General features: G+C 34.7%; 1 protein-coding gene across 4 annotated transcripts in view; it reads left to right on the forward strand.

Moving 5' to 3' along the window:
• LOC138702818 (glutamate receptor 1-like) overlaps positions 1 to 18,606 on the forward strand; it is a 789,302-nt gene that overhangs the window by 757,135 nt on the left and 13,561 nt on the right. The window contains exons 17-18 of one of the 4 annotated variants that reach the window (XR_011332897.1): positions 13,925 to 14,062; positions 18,197 to 18,573. Coding sequence is in view for 2 of the 4 variants with exons in the window: in XM_069830115.1 (XP_069686216.1) it covers positions 13,925 to 14,062; positions 18,197 to 18,295 (237 nt within the window). In the remaining 2 variants the exon portion in view is untranslated. The remainder of the gene's footprint in view (positions 1 to 13,924; positions 14,063 to 18,196; positions 18,574 to 18,606) is intronic. The other 3 variants (XR_011332898.1, XM_069830115.1, XM_069830116.1) reach the window with 3 other exon arrangements.

Below are 18,606 nucleotides of genomic sequence, written 5' to 3' on the forward strand. Positions count from 1 at the left end.
TATTTTGACATGAAAAAGGTCTTATGTTTAATAGTCCCTTCTACTCAGTTTGGCTTCTAGTCTTAAAAGGGCTTAAGTGCGGGTATTTTTTGGAAATAATCAAGAAAATTGTTAAATGAGCAACATTATCTATTTTAGAAGAAATATAAACAAATAATATCCAGGAAAAACCTCTTCATTAAAAAAGCATATATATAATTGACACCAATTTCAATCTTTCTACAGCTTTCCTGAAAAGTATAAAATTTTTACTTAAGACCTTTTTCCTCCCGGCCATAGAATTTTTGTCTCTAAGGACGGTTTCAGTTTCTTATTAACAATAAATTTATAAAAACAAGGCATAATGGAGCGACTCATACAAGAAAAGTAGTTCTACATTTTTTTTATGTTTCTTTGGGTGTCCTAATTTTATTTAATCACGTTGATCTTCATGTTAATTCAAATAATCAATCTAAATGTTATTTCATCTTAAAAATTGTCATTGTCGAATATTTCCGCCATCTTGTGCTCTTCAAAGTAATTAACTATTGTTAAGTAATTTAATTGTCCATCGATTACCAATTAAAGTTTAGAGCTGTTAAGAAATATTTTAACAAACATCGTTTGTCCACCGTACTTTTGACTTAACAGACATTAAGTCGGCAGTTAATGGTTGTTAAAACTTAAACAATGTTGATGCATCTGGCCATAGAACCACAGTCTAGTATATACAGTCACGAAGCTCAATACATAGTAAATATGCAAACATTAGATAGTTGCTCACCACTAGGGTCGCTAATATCGCCTCATTACAGACAATGCGAAATAGTACCGGCACAGTCTATTGTTTCTAGCACCCTCAAAACTCAAGCTTCGTGACTGTATATAGTAGACTGTGATAGAACTATCACCTGACAGCTGAATGGCTTCTGTTCTGTTTCTATAACTACGGATCGTCGAATGTTTTCTGTTGTGTTTCTAAGACTACAAATAAATAACGGATACATTTTAATTAAAACCAAATTGTTCTTGTATGTAAAAATAGAAGCTAATGTATGAAAATTGATGAGCTGACTGAAGAAATTCTTCAAAAAAGCAAAATGCTTTACAAGAGGTAATGAAATTGTTATTTTTAAGATTTTATACGTTGAAAAATTTCACGTGAATCTTTCCCATTCCCAAGTCTATCTGATACCTAAATCACAGATCCACAGCAACTGTTTTTAACACGGCCCCCTTGTATAAGCTTAAAGATATGTCACTAAAATAAAGAAGCATCGAAATACGCTATTCATTTATTAATCAATACGACATCGCTATTGTTGGAATTGCCTATATAAAGAGACGACATCCCGGATGGTTGGGTGGTTTCTTTCAGGAAAGTCTGCGATGCACATAACCTCTTAAAATATAAAAACAAATGAGGGTGGATCCGCTAACGCAGCGACATGGTTGCAACACAACCAGCAACACCAGCACTGCTACCACCTATTTTCCAAAATCCATCTGTTGTCAGTTTTGAGAAATAATTTTATTGAATCACGGCCGACTTAGTTGAATTTCAGAACAAAACACACACTACAATAAACAATAGGCTATTACACGAAGGCCATGACCTGCAGGATTGCTGACATATTTAGAGCTCAATTCAATTTGTTATTAAAAACTGATTCTGCAGTGTATAAATTTCTGAGTACAGCTGTGTATTGGATATTCAAATCTACGAAACTTGAGGTGGTTTGATGACATTATTACCATTAGAAATTAAATATTATTATAGTTAATATCATGATGCATCTATTTTTCATTAATTGTACATAATATTGATGCTATATTGATGACATGAAAGTGAAACGTTTTGAGGTTATGTAAGTAAATGTAGAGAATATCTTAATTTAGATCTTCATTTCTATAATTTACTGAGTGGCTGCTATATATAACTACAAAACTTAAGTAAGATAATAATATTGTTATTAAAAATCAAATATTTTTATACTTATTAACCCAGTGGGGTTGGGTCTTTTTCATATACTTAATGGCTGTGTAGTGTAGATATTGATATGTGTCATTGTCTTCAGGCCGTGTCTCAAAGCTAAATTTTCAGCTGAAGTGAACTAGATTGTTGACTAAATAGCCGGATGTGACGTCAGAAGTTATGATCCAAAGCTACATAGTGCATAGCAATCAAGTCCGTAGTAGCTAGTAAACGAAAATGCTTGCTCGATTGTTGACTTGTTCACTAAACAAACATGGATGCCTCATCAGCAATTGGGGTTATGAAATCTGAAAATGCTTTGGAAGTGAAATAACGTAAATATAATGTAGAATAACACGTTAACTTTGAACACTGGCATTGTTAGTGCCTTCTGTACAATGTTTTAAACATTATTGTAATATATTAAGTCCGTACCTTTTCCACATAACTCGTAATGAAACTACATTAGGACACTGCCTTCTTAATTGAGTGCTGCACCTTGATGTCATGGTTTTTAGAAAAATAGTCTATGAAGAAGGCCATGTTTCAAGCATACATGTCCAAAGCTCCCTAGTGTGTAGTTTACAAGTCAGCTAGTTGCTAGTCACTAGTGTGTAGTATGGACTTGAGCTTTGAGACACGGCCTTAGTATTGGCTCTAGAGAGCGCAAAAATTACAGTTCCTAAGGAAAGACTAAAAGGTATTACTTACTGATAAAATAAGAGGCCTACAAAATTTTGTAGTCTCCAGATCATTTCAGCAAGATCTCTTAGTAGGATAAAATGATTTTACGCTCTACATTTCAAGTTGTACATGCAGCAGCTATACGAAAATGCTATTGTTCGAAAGCTTAGCAAACCTGACATTTTTTCAACTTTTGCCTACAATCCACAATGATCTGAAATAGGTACTGCTATCGTCCTGACATTGATACTTGCGTTTTCGCGTTGAAACTCAAAAACTGAAGTTGGATAGGTTCAAGAAAAAGCATTTGGCCTAAAAAAATCCATTCAGGGGGAATATGTTTCATTATTATGGAAGCAAATAACTATCAAAAAGTATTCTTCATTGAAAATAAATCTGAAAATTTTTTATTTGAACGACTAACGAACTTAGTTTGCAGCCGTATTTGCTGCACAAGCCACTAGTCTTCGTAGAATTCTTGTTACGGTCATGTTATTCATGATCCAGATTATCTGTCGGCTAATTTGTACGACTTATTCCGCTCCCTTCACACCAAGTATAAGTTACGTATTATAATGCAACAGTTATTTACGTAAAGCCAGTGTTTATGGTACTAGTGATATTATGTTTACGGAATATCGTGAAGAGTACCGTCAAAACGCCTTCTTAAGGAGTTAGGTACAATATTTTGTTTCATATTATATAAAAATATTTAATATTTGTTAATTATTGTATGCTGGAAATGAACCATATGTAGGCAGACAATACTTTATGTCTCACAAAGTATAAAATGAGAACAACATTATAATAATAATAGTCACTGCCTACATGATCGTAGAGGTACAGGGAAATAAGCTGACATCTGGTGGCAGAATCGTCACGATACGCTACAGAGGCCTTGAGAGAATCATCTATAGTCGCGACGCTGTTATTCCCGGCGTGACTCCTCCTCTTTGCTTACGTCTTAGGAAGTGAAGGCTCGATAAAGTCTAGGTAGATAGTATCGTTCGCCATTTTTGTTCTTTCGTTGCCGAGCTACCAGACGAGGGATCTATTTGCCACCCCGTTAAACATTATCATGTCGTAGCATCTATGATAATAAATCAAACGCACTGTTATTCAGCAAATAATTGAGCGGCAAATAACGTCTTCGTGTGCTTTCTGCGAACGCCAACCAAAGAGCCAAAATGGCGGGCGATTATATTATGTATTTATCGAGCCTTAAGAAATGAATAACGTCTTCCTCAGCGAATCACAAGACGCACACTTTTAAATGTAGCCGACCTGCAACGCGATTGGCTGCCGGAAATTAGAGGGACGGGTCTTTAGTAAATGCAATTGTAACAATGAAAATTATAAAAGATATTTAAGAAACAATGCAATAACGGTGAAATAAATATTTAGCCTGGTTGAGTGGAAGAGAAGGCATTGTGGCCTTAACTCTGCCAGCGAAAATAAAACATTCTACTCTATTCTATGTCTGTATAAATATTTAAAAATTTGTTGGTGAATGAATGAATGAATGAATGAAGGAATGAATGAATGGATGAATGAATGGATGAATGAATGAAGGAAGGAATGAATGAATGAATGAATGAATGAAGGAATGAATGGATGAATGAATGAAGGAATGAATGAATGAAGGAATGAATGAATGAATGAATGAAGGAATGAATGAAGGAATGAATGAATGAAGGAATGAATGTAGGAATGAAGGAATGAATGAAGGAATGAAGGAATGAATGAATGAATGAATGAAGGAATGAATGAAGGAATGAATGAAGGAATGAATGAATGAAGGAATGAATGAAGGAATGAATGAATGAAGGAATGAAGGAATGAATGAAGGAATGAAGGAATGAATGAAGGAATGAAGGAATGAAGGAATGAATGAAGGAATGAAGGAATGAATGAAGGAATGAATGAAGGACTGAATGAATGAATGAAGGAATGAATGAATGAATGAATGAATGAACGAAGGAATGAACGAAGGAATGAATGAATGAAGGAATGAATGAATGAATGAAGGAATGAATGAATGAATGAAGGAATGAATGAAGGAATGAATGAATGGATGAATGAGGTATTGGCTTCTGAGAACTAATAACAATGAAGTTGTTCTCTCCATCCGTTTATATTTTTCTTGGCAACTCGTCAGTCTCCATTCAGAAGAACACAATATCACGTCGAAGGTATCCAACGACTTCTAAGAAATGTTGTTATTGCAAACGGCACCTCGGTGCAGGTGTCGCCCGCCCTTTTCCGCGAAATTATTTATAACACTCCTTCCGAGATTTATTTGAATAATGATCGAGATAAAAATGTAAACTTGTAAGCAACTTTCATGTCGCAGCTTGTAAAAGGTTGGTAATACTTCATCTCAGAATATCACGCAATACAGATCCGATCGACGACCAACAGCACGCGCAGACGACGACGACGACGTGCTGGTATACCGGCGCGTACCGGAAAGCAAGTCTGGTCTCTTCGGCTGACGGACGCACGTAGACTTCCCTCTGCCGTTATTCTGGCCAACTACACGTTTTCCACAATAAAATTAGATAGGCTACTAACACCCAGTTTCAGAATAGTATGTTTTTGTGTACCACCATAATGGACATCCTTATTGTTAGTCAAAATCGTGCATAATATAGTGCAATTAGTGGCTTGTGCAGCAAATGCTGCAAACTAAGTTCATTAGACGTTCAAATAAACATTTTTCAAATTTATTTTCAATGAAGAATACCAGACATTCTGAAAGTTATTTGCTTCCATAATAATGAAAGATTCTCTCGAGCCAATACTGAAGAGAACCACGCATATAAATATCTACACCACACCGCCATTAAATATATGAAAAAGACCCAACCCCACTTGATTAATAATTATAAAAATATTTTATTTTTAATAACAATATTATTATCTTACGTAAGCTTTCAGTAACATATACTATATATACACTATAGCCGCCACTCAGTAAAATATAGAAATAAAAATCTAATTTAAGTTATTCTCTACATCTACTTAAATAACCCCAAAACGTTTCACTTTCATATCATCAATATAGCGTCAATATGTATAATTAATGAAATATAGTTACATCACGGTATTAACTACAATAATATTTTATTTCTAATGGTAATGATGTCATTAAACCACCTCACGTTTTGTAGTTTTTAATATCCAATACACAGCTGTACCCAGAAAATTACACACCACAAAATCGAACCTGTAAATTATTTTTAGTAAGTTAAGTTTTTAATAACCAATTTAATTTGAGCTCTAAAAATATGACAGCATTCTTGCAGATCATGGCCTTCGTGTAATATTGTTTACTGTAGTGTGTGTTTTGTTTTATTCTGAAATGCAATTAGCTAGTTTAGCTAGTTCTCAAAACTGACGACAGATGGATTTTGGAAAATAGGAAAATTATGTTGAGAAAAATTAACATTTCACTGAAAACTACTATTTTTCTGAAAAACTTTGATTTAGCCTACAAGCTTAAAAATGAGGGGTCATTTATTAAAATCCATTCAGCCGTTTTCCCGTAATTTCCATTACCAGTTCAAAGTATATATACTGAACCAGTGGCGTGAAATATTACCATGGCAACTAAAACGTAACTTGTGCCATAAAATTAACAAAAACGTAAAGGGGTCAGCTTTTATTCAGACTTCACACATCTAGCTCCGAGTGGAGGGAAAATGCAAACTGCTGTGTTCCTGCATTTCAGAACTATCCGCAAAATCTAGAATCCTGCTGGCTAGACTTACAACTTAATGTTATATTATATTTAATGTATAATTAAGCTTATGTTCACACTTTTCAAGGCCGTGGCTGAAAAAAAGAATGAATTATACTTCCTCTGGGGGCAATTCAGATTCATTAATGAAGGTAGAAATGTGAAGTTGTTGGGCATCTCTAAAAATAGAAATGTTGAAATTCTTATGTGGATTCTCGTGGTATAACTACCGCAATCACGTGACCACGAGTGTTTTAATTATACGAATTTGCAAGTTTCTGTCGCCATTACCTTAACAAAATGTATGGGTAACAGATTCTTTGTCACGAAATTTCTTCAGCTCAGCAAGAATCTGTTACAATTAGGGGCCGAGCAGGATTCGTAGGCATTTTGCATCTGAATGGAGTAGCAGTGAACACAAAGGCTTTCGCTAGCGGCATTGCACGTCATTCTGTTCCAAGGCTTATTTTAAATTCTTTCGTGACTTCGTGTATTATATGGAACAAAGTGAGAAACGCGTTAATAAAAGTCAATTATTATACAGGGCCTTCATTCCAAAACTTTGTAGTTTGAGTATTTACTTCAATTGAATTTAATTTAAAAAAAAACACGTAATTTAGATATTGAAGGAGAAGCTTCAAACCAATGACAATTGGATACTTTAAAGTAGAAGGGTGCAAAGTGCCAAAATGAAACATTGGAGATAAGATAAAAAAATGTAGCTATAAGAATAATTGTACACATATTTGTGTCATGTTTTTTTTTTTCACTGATGGAAAACAGCTATAGTACAGTGTTTACTCATTAATAATAGTGATATGTAAAGACATTATTTCTCCAGATTTAATTATATAACACAGATTGTGAAAAGGGTTAAGTAATGGGTACAGTTGCAGTAGAATGGTGCAAAGTCCAATACCTATTTTTTCGTAGTCTGGAGCAATTTTTACTCACAGATCTGCCTGTAGAACTGCCTATGTTCCACATTTGGAAGACAGGCAGTCGTTGCTAGTAGATCCCCCTTCTTTTCTTCAGTAATTTCCCTATTTTATGCTTTAACTTGAAACAATGCTGACTGCACATCTTTCATGTTTTTTCCCCCTTTTAAGCACTTTAATGGTATGCACTGCTTCATTGTCATGGGACTGTTTCACAGAAACACTGCCTGCTTTACTAACACCATACTGAATGCAACATGCCTTAGAAATATTCAAGTTCTTGATGGAAATTAGTTGATCAGCAACATCTTGCATATTAAGGAAATATGATTCTAGCATTGAAACGGTTTGAAATGGTTTTACAACTTTAGAGTCGTGTACGATTTTAAGCAGGTGACTAGGAGTGAAGGTTTTTATGATTTTCTGTCGTTTTTCAATCAAAGCGAAATCAGAATCGAATTGCAAGAAACTGTGGCCGCTTGTTCTATGTGCTCAAATAAACCAATGGCAACTAAAAAGAGACACATGAAAACCATTACACGATTTTTGTTTTCAGCTGCACAGTTATCAGATTCTTCTTGTTTGTTATGTCCATATTCATCAGTTTTAGTACACACGAGGCGATCTCATTGGCACCTCTACTCGCGATGCTTTCATCCCACATACACATATAAGACTGCATTGTATCACATACACAAACTCCAAAGTTATAACGTGAAAGCTGACATCTGTAAAACATTTCGTTGTGTGTAAGTTTGGGCACAGACATGACCTGTTGAAGATCCATTGCATTCTATGATGCAGCTCAATAGGGCGCTTACCGTCTGAAACTGCATGGTGCTGGCAACGTAACATCTAAATATCTCGCTTAAGAAACACAAGTGGATGTAGCCTCTTTCATACATCATCCTCCTAGACACATTGCACTTTTCTGCATAATAATTTCGTTTTCTATGATTTTGGCACTTTGCACCTTTCTACTTTAAAATATCCAATTGCATTTTACGTTTAACTCCCAACACTTTTGACCCCCTTTTTAGATTTCATAAATAATAATAACATTGATACTGTTCAAGAATTTAAATATTTGGGTAGCATAATTGACAAGGATGGTGGAGCCTTTGAGGATGTAAAGAACCGAATAAAAAATGCAAATAGTGCATTTGTCCAGTTGTACTCAATGTGGAAATCTTATACAGACGTGGACAAATTATTAACAAAATTGACGATTTTTATGATAATTCTGTTTACAAAATTTGATTTTTCAATTTAGACTACAGTTGACAATTTTGCATATTTCTATCATTACAATAGACAGAAATATGCAAAAAAATTCAACTGTAGTTTAAATTGAAAAGTTAAATTTTCTAAAAATATATAATAAAAATCTTCAATTTTGTTAATAATTTGTAAATTAGCAAAAATGTCGACTACAGTCTAAATTGAAGAGTCAAATTTTGTAAAACTATAAAATAAAAATCTTCAGTTTTGCTAATAATTTGGAAATATCCAAAATGTCAACTGTATTCCAAATTGGAGAATCGAATTTTGTAAAAATATATAATAATAACCTTCAGTTTAGGTAATAATTCGGAAATATCCAAAATGTCAACTGTATTCCAAATTGAAGAATCGAATTTTGTAAAAATATATAATAAAAACCTTCAGTTTTGATAACAATTCTGAAATATCCAAAATGTCAACTGTATTCCAAATTGAAGAATCGAATTTTGTAAAAATATATAATAAAAATCTTCAGTTTTGCTAATAATTTGGAAATATCCGAAATCTCAACTCTATTCCAAATTGAAGAATCGAATTTTGTAAAAATATATAATAAAAACCTTCAGTTTTGCTAACAATTCTGAAATATCCAAAATGTCAACTGTATTCCAAATTGAAGAATCGAATTTTGTAAAAATATATAATAAAAACCTTCAGTTTTGGTAATAATTCGGAAATATCCAAAATATCAACTGTATTCCAAATTGAAGAATCGAATTTTGTAAAAATATATAATAAAAACCTTCAGTTTTGCTAACAATTCTGAAATATCCAAAATGTCAACTGTATTCCAAATTGAAGAATCGAATTTTGTAAAAATATATAATAAAAACCTTCAATTTTGCTAACAATTCTGAAATATCCAAAATGTCAACTGTATTCCAAATTGAAGAATCGAATTTTGTAAAAATATATAATAAAAACCTTCAGTTTTGCTAACAATTCTGAAATATCCAAAATGTCAACTGTAGTCTAAATTGAAGAATCATATTTTGTAAAAATATATAATAAAAATCTTCAATTTTGCTAATAATTTGTCCACGTCTGTATTATATCTAGATCCACAAAAATTAAAATCTCTAACAGTAATGTGAAATCAGTCTTATTATATGGCTGTGAGACACGGAAAACAAGTAAAATTATACAAAATAAACTGCAAACATTTGTTAATAGATGTTTACGAAGAATTTTAAAAATTAGATGGCCAGATATAATCACAAACTCAGAACTATGGAAGATAACAAATCAGAAAGAAATCACAATAGAAATCAAAAGACGAAAGTGGAATTGGATAGGGCACACAATCAGGAAAGAAGATGGAGCAGTAGAAAGAATGGGTTTGGATTGGAACCCCCAGGGTAGTAGAACAAGAGGAAGGCCAAAAAATTCATGGAAGAGAACAGTTGGAGGAAATTGCTAGGGAGGGGAAAACATGGAGCGAAGTGAAGAAGTTGGCTACAAATAGGGTCCGATGGAGGCACTTTGTGAATGCCCTATGCTCCTCGTGAGGAGATACAGGAGTTGATTGATTGATTGATTGATTTTAGATTTAAAATGGCACACTTATATTATGATTCCCAGACATTTTACCGAATCTGCATTCCCGAACATCCATTTTCCGGAATAGTATTTCTCCCGAATACAAAATTCCTGAATCCACATTCACGATAGATATTTTCCGGATTTCTTGGATTATCTGTCCAATTAGGCTCTTGTCCATGGGGGTGAAAAAGCCCCTTTGTATGAGCGTTACTACTTGGTATGCTTAGAACAAAACTAGCCGGGTTTTTTTGTTCGTCTTTGTTTCGAAATTCGCAACATTAACATTGCTGACTTTAACTGGGTGAGCACTAAAAGCCATTTGTGGCAAGCATTATTTTCTACAAAGACTTCACATTTTAAAGCATCTCTTAAACAACAAAATTCATCATAACAACAGCAAAATCAAATATTTAGAACAGTGATTTTTACATTAAGCAAAAATAAGGGATCAAATAGTGTAATAGTGCAAGTTCTTACAGTCAACTACTTAACAATATTACACGCATTGAACCTTTATATTATTACATGAAGTAGTATTTAAAAGTTATGACAAACGTTTTCATTAATAATTTGGCATCTACAGGTCACATTAAAAGAACATAGTAACATAAAATGAACACTTAAGATATTCCAGTTAAACACAATCGTTAAAAATTAAAACTGGTATAAAAGGCAGTCTGAGCAATACGCCATTAAAATACATGTAGCAGGAAGATGATAACATGAAATCGTGGGATAGGCTGATAACATTGTATAACTGATAAGTGTACACAACGAAGGAAGAAGACATAACAATCTTCAAGTTTATGCGGGTGCAGTTCCCAAAATGATGAAAATATGCTACAGTATGCAGGTCGCTCGTGCTCTGTTTATGGACGTATGGAATTAAAGCCCTATAAAGTATAAAAGGTGTAATGTGAACGAATTTATTAAATAGAAAATTAATTTTCTATGTGTTGATTTTATGTTACTATGTTCTTTTAATGTGACCTGAAGATGCCATAAATTTTAAATACTACTTTATGTAATAACATAAAGGTTCAATGCATGTAATATTGTTAAGTAATTGATTGTAAGGACTTAGACTATTTGATTGATACTATACTTATCGGACCCAACATGCCTTAAAAAAAAAAAAAGGAGAAAAATTTTAGGAGAAAAGAAAAATACGGGAGCCGGGAGAGATTTAAAAATTATGGGTAAATACGGGAGATCCAGGGAAATACGGGAGGGTTGGCAACCCTAGAAGGAATAAATAAGGAAGATTGTGAAGAGAGGGGAAAAGAAAGACAGTAGAATGCACAGAAATAACCTTACAAGTGAGGAGTCAGTGTGGGGATTTGGAATACAAAGAAAAAGGAAAAAGAAAGAAAAAGCGAGAGAAAGGAAAATTTAAATAAAGAATGAAGAAATAAATAAAAATGAGAGTTAATACAATAAAAAGAATAAGAAGGAAAAGAGACGAACAGAAGTAGACAAACAGAAGCCCAAAAAGAATTCGGAATAAGAAAAGGAAAAAAAAAGAAAGGAAGAAAGAAAACCTGAGCGATAGAAAGGGACAGTTGGCTGCACGTGATGTGCAAGTTATTCCGACGTCGAGTAAATATTGAGTCGCTGTGCAAAAACGAGGGGCAGACAGGCATAGCCGGGGCACGAAGCTAGCGACGTCACGGTCAAAGTCAGCTGTCAGAAGGAGAGGAGTGACAAGTGACTGACGTTTCATTTTGACTTGTGTGATGGCCGCTAGACTGCATCGCGTGAGCATCTAGAGGGAGGGGGGATTGTAATTCCATCTCCATAGCAACCAATGCCATATGATCGTTGTGCTGGTTCCTTGCATCGCAATCAAGCGTGGACTCACACCCTGTTCCTCAAACTATTACCTCTATCAAGTCAGTAAGTCGTGATGTGGTCTAATTGATGACGTCGGGATCCGGAGGCTACGTCACATTCTAGTGACCGTGAACGGATATATCGCTGAAAAAGTCGATTGGAATCCCGTTCTCATCGGATATTAAGGGTCGATTTCTAAAACACGGACGAAATCATGGTTCCAAACCTCGGCTTTTAAACCGAGATCGACGTGTGAATCCTTATGTGATTTCTAAAACGAAGTCGAGACGTGGCTTGAGAAGAAACCGATGTTCGAGGGTTTTATATATGGCAACGCAGCTTAAGAATCGATTTTTATTCCTGATAAACAGTCGATATTAGAAAGAAATGAACATCGGGATTAATATTTTTATTGAATAATTGCATAAATCACATTCTTTTTTTCTCAGATAAGTTATTGCTACTTACTTACTGGCTTTTAAGGAACCCGGAGGTTCATTGCCGCCCTCACATAAGCCCGCCATCGGTCCCTATCCTGAGCAAGATTAATCCAGTCTCTATCATCAGACCCCACCTCCCTCAAATCCATTTTAATATTATCTTCCAATCTACGTCTCGGCCTCCCTAAAGGTCTTTTTCCCTCCGGCCTCCCAACTAACATTCTATATGCATTTCTGGATTCGCCCATACGTGCTCCATGTCCTGCCCATCTCAAACGTCTGGATTTTAAGTTCCTAATTATGTCAGGTGAAGAATACAATGCGTGCATTTCTGCGTTGTGTAACTTTCTCCATTCTCCTGTAACTTCATCCCTCTTAGCCCCAAATATTTTCCTAAGCACCTTATTCTCAAATACCCTTAACCTATGTTCCTCTCTCAAAGTGAGAGTCCAAGTTTCACAGCCATACAGAACAACCGGTAATATAACTGTTTTATAAATTCTAACTTTCATATTTTTCGACAGCAGACTGGATGATAAAAGTTTCTCAACAGATAATAACAGGCATTTCCCATATTTATTCTGTGTTTAATTTCCTCCCGAGTATCAATTATATTTTTGTTACTGTTGCTCCCAGATATTTGAACTTCTCCACCTCTTCAAAAGATAAATTTTTTCAATTTTTATATTTCCATTTCGTACAATATTCTCGTCACGAGACATAATCATATACTTTGTCTTTTCGGGATTTACTTCCAAACTTATCTCTTTACTTGCTTCCAGTAAAATTCCCGTGTTTTCCCTAATCGTTTGTGGATTTTCCCCTAACATATTCACGTCATCTGTATAGACAAGCAGCTGATGTAACCCGTTCAATTCCAAACCCTCTCTGGTATCCTGGACTTTCCTAATGGCATACTCTAGAGCAAAGTTAAAAAGTAAAGGTGATAGTTCATCTCCTTGCTTTAGCCCGCAGTGAATTGGAAACGCATCTGACAGAAACTGACCTATACGAACTCTGCTGTACGTTTCACTGAGACACATTTTAATTAATCGAAGTAGTTTCTTGGGAATACCAAATTCAATAAGTATATCATATAAAACTTCTCTCTTAACCGAGTAATATGCCTTTTTGAAATCTATGAATAACTGATGTACTGTACCCTTATACTCCCATTTTTTTCCATTATCTGTCGAATACAAAATATCTTATCAATAGTCGATCTATTACGCCTAAAACCGCACTGATGATCCCCAATAATTTCATCTACATATGGAGTTAATCTTCGCAAAAGGATATTGGACAACATTTTGTACGACGTCAACAAAAGTGATATTCCTCGAAAGTTACTGCAGTTAGTGTTGTCCCCCTTCTTAAAGATAGGTACGATTATGGACTCCTTCCATTTACAATTTAAAATTAAATTTTGATATCAGTAATGGATAACATAATGCATAGCACACGGGAATAAACAGGTTTTACCCTCTTACGCTGCTCATTTGCACAGGATGCGTCCAGGAACGAGCTGTCGCTAAGCAACGTGGCCGGCATCTTCTACATCCTGATCGGCGGGCTCATCTTGGCCATGGCGGTGGCGCTGCTGGAGTTCTGCTACAAGTCCCACACCGAGGCCTCCCGCGCTAAGGTAGGCAACTGTTTCTGTTGCTAAGCAACGTATTCGCACCTGACTGCTATCCCAATATTTACATCGTTAAAAAATTTAAGCTACGGTACTTAACTTACAGAACGTATTTTTCTGATAAATTGAACAGAAATGAAGTAATCAACGTCGTAGGAAAATTATCAGGATAAAGTTGCAAAAATCTGCTCAGTTATGGCATCATAATGCTAATATTCGACATTTTATATCTCAAAATTAAGTTCATTAGGGTATCCGTAATCTCGTAAATGACGAGACTAAGCGATCTTCTTGTGTTCTCATTCCTTTTCACTGAAATCTGTACCATATGTACTGCAAAGTTCCTTTAGTCTCCACTTGCTAGTGGTTACAGTGTGCTGTAATCACACGAATTTTCGCACATTTGTATCTCGTAAACGGTGGCGCCTAGACATGAATAAATAATTTCAACAACCTTGACTCATTTTGTAAAGGAAAATTAAACAGAATTTATCAAAACATTCTTAATAAACAGACAATTGGGGCAGCTACTTTGTTTGAAGTTACACAACATGCCCTGAGGCGACATCAAAGCTTGACACATTTTTCCGCCTTAAGGTCTCCAAAATAGTAAAACGATTGATTTTCTCGATTTTGAACTGAATTTTATTTTTATAATGCAACACACCATAGATATTTTGATAATAAATTTTATAATCGATAAGCAATTAGTGTCATTGTGAATTGTAGAGACGTGCGACGAAGTTTGGGGTCACCATAACAAAAGTAGACAACAAACACACCTTCAAAATATACAGAAAACCAACCACCACCACCACATACATACACAACACATCTAACCACCCCACACAACACAAACATGCTGCATTCAGGACAATGGTACACAGATTACTCAACATACCCATGAGCCAACAACACTACAATGAAGAAGTGAACACAATCAAATACATAGCACAAGAAAATGGTTACAACCCTAACATAATATACAACATCATAAGGAAGACAAAACAAAAACTCAACAAACACAAAAACACAAGAAATGCATCACACTAACATACGAAAACAAAAACACACACAAGATCGCATCCTCATTCAGAAAACAGAAATACAACATAGCATACAGAACAGAAAACACACTACAAAGACATCTCAACACACAAACAAATAAATACAACCACACAGGCGTATACAAACTCACGTGCAATAGTTGCGACAGTTTCTACATTGGACAGACACGCAGATCATTCCAAACTCGATACAAAGAACACATTAAAGCAATAACCAGAGGACACAATACATCTACATGTGCCGAACATAAAACTAATGCTAACCACACATACAATAACATAAATACAGACATGGAAATCCTACACATACAACCCAAAAACTCAACACACTAGAACAATACGAAATATACAGACACACTAAAACACACCCCAATCAAATTCTCAACACACAGATCAATTTCAGAACACACACACTATTTGACACAACTCTTCATCACACGAACGCACCCACACAACAGGCAGCGAAGTTGAGATAACGCCGAGATCTAGTAGGCTCTGAGGATGGTGTCAAGTAGCACCGAAACAGCTGTAAGCCGCACATGCTTACATAATTAACACGAGTAAGATCGCCATTTAATCAATTAATCAAAGTATAAATGGTATTTGTAAAGCTAGCACATTTTGTACAACTGTCCTGAGGTGTGTAAAGTTTGAAAGTGCAACAAATTACGCATAAAGGAGTACCTGAATACAGCTACGAGTTAAAGTAAAGCTATTGTAATGTTATGCAACAGTTCAGTGACTCAGAATAAGATAGTTAAAATAGGCCTAATCAAAGAATACGTAATATTTTCCGGCCAACAACTATCAGCACGTCCATATCGCTATATGTAAGGTTTGAAATGAGTCCCGATGTAATAAAACCATTGCTACAAAAGATATAGGACCTCATATCCAACATCCAACAGGGAAAAGTGGAACCTAACCTCAAAATAAGTTTGTATTGGGCTAGGTAGTACTACGTGTTAGTTCCATACATTAACACACACTCACGGCTTTTCAGAGACTTCAATGCGCTGATAATCTTTCCCTCATATTCTCATTCGTAACCTACAAAGAAACCATGCAGAACATGAAATGTAGATCAATCAGCACATTATTGTAATAAAATGATCTAATCAATTATTCACATAATAAAACTCCAGCGTTGCCAATATTGCGAAGTCTGGTAACTTTTAAATGTTTCTTTGAAATATTTCATATCTTCTGTTGAAGTATGATTTAGTGAGCTTGTGTAATCTATTTTAGAATAAAATATAAACATATTCATTGATAGTGGTAAAAATACTGTAGCTTTGTTCCATAGTGATTTTCGTAAATTGTTGTTGGCAACATTGCATAATGAGAAAGCCCATTTGTATTTTTGAAACTGATTTTGTAAACCTTTACATATTAGGGCCGATTTCACCAACATCTCACTACTCTATAATCAAATAATTGTAATTTAATTTAAGTACGGAAGTTGAATTATATTTAATGCATTTACATTTCACCAAACTAATAGCTTACGCATTTAAAATAAAGTAATTCATTTAATTCCCAATTAAGTTATCATGGCCTTCGGAATCATAGTAAAATAGTAATTTCGAAGGCCATGAGCCTTGTTAATGTAAGCAGACCTTTATAGTGAGTTCATTTGTTATATTACGTCATCATAAACAGAGCTAACCTCAAAATATATTAAAATCATCGAAAACAAAAAAGACGGACGGGTAGATCTTAGAAGAAAAGAAAGAAGGTTGGAAATAAAAAAGAGATTTCAATGCAAAAAAGAAAAAAAAAAAAGAAAAAAGAAAAGAAACTCATCCCAATGTCTTCAACACTATTGAATAAAAACGAGATAATATTATATGAAAGCAGATACAAGGAATGTCAAGCAACATGCAATGATTTAATGAATCTGCGCTATTCCAATACATTCAAATGTAATATTAGGCCTGCTTGACAGATTTGTTATTCGTATTACTTTAGTTGCCGTATTTTAGGCAATTGAAGATTAATTAAACCTTTATTCAATAAATATATCATTTAAATACTATTATGAAGTACTTAATCCTGGTTGGGTGTAAGAGAAGGCCTTATGGCCTCAACTCTATCAGGTTAAATAAAGCCATTATTATTATTATTATTATTATTATTATTATTATTATTATTATTATTAATAATCATCAATTGGGAATTCTAAATCACCTTTTGTACTATTTAAAATATACACTGCTTATGTTGCACTTAGCCTAAACCGCATTTGAAAATCTTTGTTGTCCATTGTATTAAAATAATCTTCTCTTTCGGAAATTATCCTCCCCTTGGTGAAAAATCATCATTTTTAAGTATTTATTTATTATTTATTTATTTAACCTGGTAGAAATAAGGCCATCAGGCCTTCTCTTCCCCTCTACCAGGGGATTACAAATACTATTTGTCCTCGCCATGATGATAATTATTTAGTATTTATTTATTTTTATTTATTTATTTATTTATTTATTTATTTATTTAACCTGGTAGAGATAAGGCCGTCAGGCCTTCTCTGCCCCTTTACCAGGAGATTCCAACTACAATATGAACGATAAAATTACAATTAATATTAAATTTACAATTACAATTACAAATAAAATTACAATTAGTATTACATTTACAATTAAAATTACAATAAAATCAAAGTACGAAGAGATTACCTGACTAATGAAAGGTAGATAATTTATCATAGAGAAACAAAGAATATTTTATATTTACTGAATTACAAATTAAACCTAGAATAACAAAATTGTATGGTGATGAAATTATCGGATATTGAAATATTTTGTGATAGATTAAGGAAACTATTTACAAGAAATCAATTACTGACCAAGTGCCTAGTAAGTTTGCGTTTGAATTATTGTCGTTAATGCAGGATTAATATTATTTAGGTAACCAAATATAGACCAATTAGCTTAAATGTAGTTTAATGAGCGCTTAAAGCCCACCTTGTGTTGGTGAAATGTAAGTGTCAAGATGCCGTTAAGTATCAATGAAAGTTGGTGAAATCGGCCCCTAGTATGGCTGCACTGAGAACAGTCTACACGCATGCGTGAAGGAGGCCGACTTCTCTATTCCGCAGATCCCGCTGTCGGACGCCATGAAGGCCAAGGCAAGGCTCACCATCGGCGGCGGCCGGGACTTCGACAACGGCCGGGTAAGTTTCTCGCCGCACGAGCCTGACGTGAGGTTCCTCCCGCCGCCGCAACTACGGATCGCCTGACACGAACTTCCCCCGGGGGTGGCCGCCTCCAGATCCCCGTCTCTACACTACTTCTTTTAGAAATAGAGTGCATTGCTTTCTATTGAGTTCAATTTTCTCCTTTTGGTTTCGTCGTCCGTTGTGTTTGTTTTCTTTTCTTCAGTTGTACGGGCGGGACACAAAGAAAGGAAGTAGCGGATGTGCCAGGCCACTATCTGCGCAGTCGTCATCGTGTGAGTACTGCCAACCCCCCAAAAATTAAAACA

Source organism: Periplaneta americana, chromosome 7 (genome assembly GCF_040183065.1).
Source record: "Periplaneta americana isolate PAMFEO1 chromosome 7, P.americana_PAMFEO1_priV1, whole genome shotgun sequence".
NCBI classification, from domain to species: domain Eukaryota; kingdom Metazoa; phylum Arthropoda; class Insecta; order Blattodea; family Blattidae; genus Periplaneta; species Periplaneta americana.